We start from the raw sequence: 3,680 nt of genomic DNA on the forward strand, positions 1-3,680 counted from the left end.
TCAGAAAAGAGTCATCCGACTTGGTGAGAAGGCTGGCTATCTCCTCCTCCTGAGTGTGCTTGGCAGCCCAAGGAACCAAGCAAGACATATGGTAGCCCGGCTCGAATCTCCCTGCACTTGTCCCCACTCGGGCCAACCCGATCGCTTCCTCGGCCCTAACCCTGCTGCCTGCTGAGGCCTGAGCCTCGGCCCCAAGGTCATTCCCAGCCTCAAGAGGAGAGATCATGGCATCAACCATTCAAACAACCTCCTCCCACTTAGATAAAGAAGGGACGACAATGCAAGGCTCGGGGGCTGTGAGAGGAGCCTCTGCAGTAGGGGGAGCAGCGACATATGGGGGGGTCGGTACTGGGACATCGATGGCAGCAGCCTGAGCTGCGACAGGCACTATAGCCGGAGCTGCAACAATAGAAATTGAAGCTGCAGCTGGAGCCGCAGCAATAGAAACTGGGACGGAGGGGCCCTCCTCGCGAGGAGCAAACTGCTTCCTTCGAACGGTGGTGTTCGTCCAAGGCTCGACCCTCAACATCTCCCCAACCGTTGGGGCGGCCTTTCTCTTCTGAGACCTAGATGTCTTGGCCATACCTGTGTAAAAAATAATGGATCAGTTGTCAAACTAAAAGATGCAATCCTTCCAAAGAAGCAGCAGAAAGACTTACTGAAGGAGGTGGGGAGCGGCTTAGATCTACACAGCCCAGACCAATAGAGATTAGCGGCAGTGAACAGATCTGACCAGGAGCAAAGTTCTCATGTCGCGCCTTGGCCTTAGCGACCTGGTTCTTTTGGTCTGAAGTGAGGAGAGGCAAACCCCTTGAAAAATCTACAAGGATAAGAGAAAAATATTAGTCCGACTACGACAGAAGGAAGAAGGATATAGAAAAAATGTACGAAGTCCGACCTGGGGTAGTGAATCGGGTGGGGACCCGAGTCGTCAAGCTTCCGAGTTCCGCTACGGGCGCCTCCCATTTGCCCAAAACCCAGAACCATTTATTTTTTCAGTCCTTGTTAGAGGACGGAAGATTCATAACCAGTCTTGACCCTTTGCTGCCTCGAGTCGTGAAGTAGTACCATGGCTCGTGACTATCGTGCTTAACTAGATACAGGCTTACTAACTCCTCTGGTGTCAGCTCGGGGTTACCAACTTGACGCCAGATGATGAAGGAAGAGATTAGAACCCTTCAAGCGTTGAGGGTAAATTGACCAAGAGCTGGTCCCAGGTGAGCGATCAGGGCGCGGATGAAAGGGTACACGGGGAGTCGGAGCCCACATTGCAGCGCGCAGAGAAAAACGATACTTCCCCTTCAACAGGCATGCTAGCAATATCCAGGGGCTCGGGTGCCCTTATCTACACGGAGTTCGGGATATCGAACTCCAAACAGATCCACCCCATCTGAGACTCCGTGAGCACGAAGCCTCCCGGGACAGCCTCCGAGGCCTGCCCACTCGCAGCCATCTTGGTCGCTTTTGTCGCTGGAGCTCAGGGGGCTCGAGCAGCCTTCTTCCTGCCAACTTGGCTAGTCCGAGCCCCTGCCTCCTTCTGTCTATGGGGTAAAGGGTGCAAAGGTACAGCTTCAAAGGGGCCCTCAGATGCCCCTCTTCTGTCATCAGAGCTCCCCGGCTGAAAGTCGTCATAAAAATCCCAGACCATCTCCAGATCGAACGACATCTTATGAGGGAGGAGTATAGAAAGGCACAAGAAAGAAGACTCACCGGACGATCATCGAAAATCGCCTTTGCCGTAAATGTTTGGTTGGTCGGAATCGTTTTCACTAAAAATCGCCTCCTCCAATACATACTGAAATACAGAATGCAAAAGTGGAGAGAGCATTTCCTGGAAGACCTTAGATGGGTCATACAGAATCTTCACATTAATGGTGAGGAACGATGGCTGCAGCCGAATCATCGCGAGCTGACTTCATAACACACATGGCCATATGCTACTAGCTTGGGCTCTACCATGCGGTACGCTTCTGACATCGAGCTACGTGCTTTGGGTAAACGAAACAGCGCCCGAGCAAGAGAAGTGTCGCTTGAACGCCTCGCAGAGCATACATGGTTGTCGGCCATTGGTGAATGACGATTCAAAATCTTAACCGTTGTCACGCATCCACTGAAGACTGGCTCGAGGACGGGAAATCCCGAAGATGCGATGCTTCGAATGCAGAGGTCTTGATGATAATAGCGCACAGGAGGAGCGTGGCAGAGGAAACGACTGATCTTCCAAATACTATTACTCTTCGAGTCTGTATCCGACCTCGAAGAGTAGAGGGCTTCTGTTATAGGAAGATCCAAACCCCTAATAATTCTGAGGGCCAACATTATACTAATCCGATCGGACACACGAACATCCGATGTGATACACAACGGAAGGGTTATTTATTAAGTCATAGCGACACTCGTACTCCGAGTTATAAGAAAACTCAACTCGACAAGATAGGTCCGCCGCTTGACTCGGAGTTCGGAAGGAAGGCATCCAAAATGCTTAACAAATAAATGAAGTTAAGTCACACTCCATTCAGACCAAAGCTCGGCTTTTTAATACATGAAGAACTTTATTCTACATATAATTTTCTCTAATACATGTTTATATAAATATGTATATGTAACCATATAAAAAAAAATTCTCACTTTTTTAAATTTCTTTCTTTATTCATTTAACAAGAATATCTTTTAAACCAAAATTAGTTACTTGACGTACCTTATATAATTTTGGGGTAGGAGAAGCTACTTTATCCAACCAACCTGGTTATTTTCCAAGATTCCATCAGGTCGATGGTCGAAAATCCATTTCATTTACTTTGCAGTCAATTTCATTCATTTCATTTACTTCGCGATCAATTCCATGTATTTCACGGTCAATCCTGGCGATTCCCCTTCACTTCACGGTCAATTCCATGCATTTCACGATCAATTCCCTTCACTTCACGGTCAATTCCCTTCATTTCATTGTTAATTCCATGCATTTCACAGTCAATTCCGCTGATTCTCCTTCACTTCATAGTTAATTCCATGCATTTCACAGTCAATTCCCTTCACTTCATGGTCAATTCCCTTCATTTCATGGTCAATTCCCTTTACTTCACGGTTAGTTTAATGCATTTCATGATCAATTCCATTCACTTCACGGTCATTTCCATGCATTTCACAGTCAATTTCGGCGATTCCCCTTCACTTCATGGTTAATTCCATGCATTTCATGGTCAATTCCTTTTACTTCACGGTCAATTCAATGCATTTCACGGTCAATTCCCTTCATTTCATGGTCAATTCCATGCATTTCACGGTTAATTCCAGCGATTCCCCTTCACTTCACGGTCAATTCCATGCATTTCACAGTCAATTCCTTTACTTCATGGTCAATTTAATGCATTTCACAGTCAATTCCCTTCACTTCACGGTCATTTCCATGCATTTCACGGTCAAGTCCCTTTACTTCACGATCAATTCAATGCATTTCACAGTCAATTCCCTTCACTTCACGGTCATTTCCATGCACTTCACGGTCAATTCCGGCGATTCCCCTTCACTTCACGGTTAATTTCATGCATTTCATGGTCAATTCCTTTTACTTCACAGTCAATTCAATGCATTTCACGGTCAATTCCGGTGATTCCCCTTCACTTCATGATCAATTCCATGCATTTCACGGTCAATTCCCTTTACTACACGGTCAATTCAAT

At 46.8% G+C, this 3,680-nt stretch overlaps 1 protein-coding gene across 1 annotated transcript; it reads right to left on the reverse strand.

The window, feature by feature from the left end:
• Window positions 1-238: 238 nt before the first annotated feature.
• LOC131254867 (uncharacterized) lies at window positions 239-1,453 on the reverse strand. Its single transcript, XM_058255570.1, has 3 exons — window positions 1,378-1,453; window positions 734-820; window positions 239-585 (listed from the first exon to the last, which is right to left on the reverse strand). Exons 1-3 carry the CDS (start codon window positions 1,451-1,453, stop codon window positions 239-241), a joined length of 510 nt encoding a protein of 169 aa, XP_058111553.1.
• Window positions 1,454-3,680: the final 2,227 nt, after the last annotated feature.

This window comes from Magnolia sinica, chromosome 9, assembly GCF_029962835.1.
Source record: "Magnolia sinica isolate HGM2019 chromosome 9, MsV1, whole genome shotgun sequence".
Classification (NCBI taxonomy): domain Eukaryota; kingdom Viridiplantae; phylum Streptophyta; class Magnoliopsida; order Magnoliales; family Magnoliaceae; genus Magnolia; species Magnolia sinica.

Excerpts from the sequence above, each read along its gene's own strand:
- LOC131254867 (XM_058255570.1), bottom strand. The coding sequence starts at position 1,453 with ATGGCTGCGAGTGGGCAGGCCTCGGAGGCTGTCCCGGGAGGCTTCGTG. Across the intron at positions 821-1,377 it reads GTCTCAGATGGGGTGGATCT|ATTTTTCAAGGGGTTTGCCT; the intron begins GTTTGGAGTTCG and ends TTATCCTTGTAG. Across the intron at positions 586-733 it reads ACATGAGAACTTTGCTCCTG|GTATGGCCAAGACATCTAGG; the intron begins GTCAGATCTGTT and ends TTTTTTACACAG.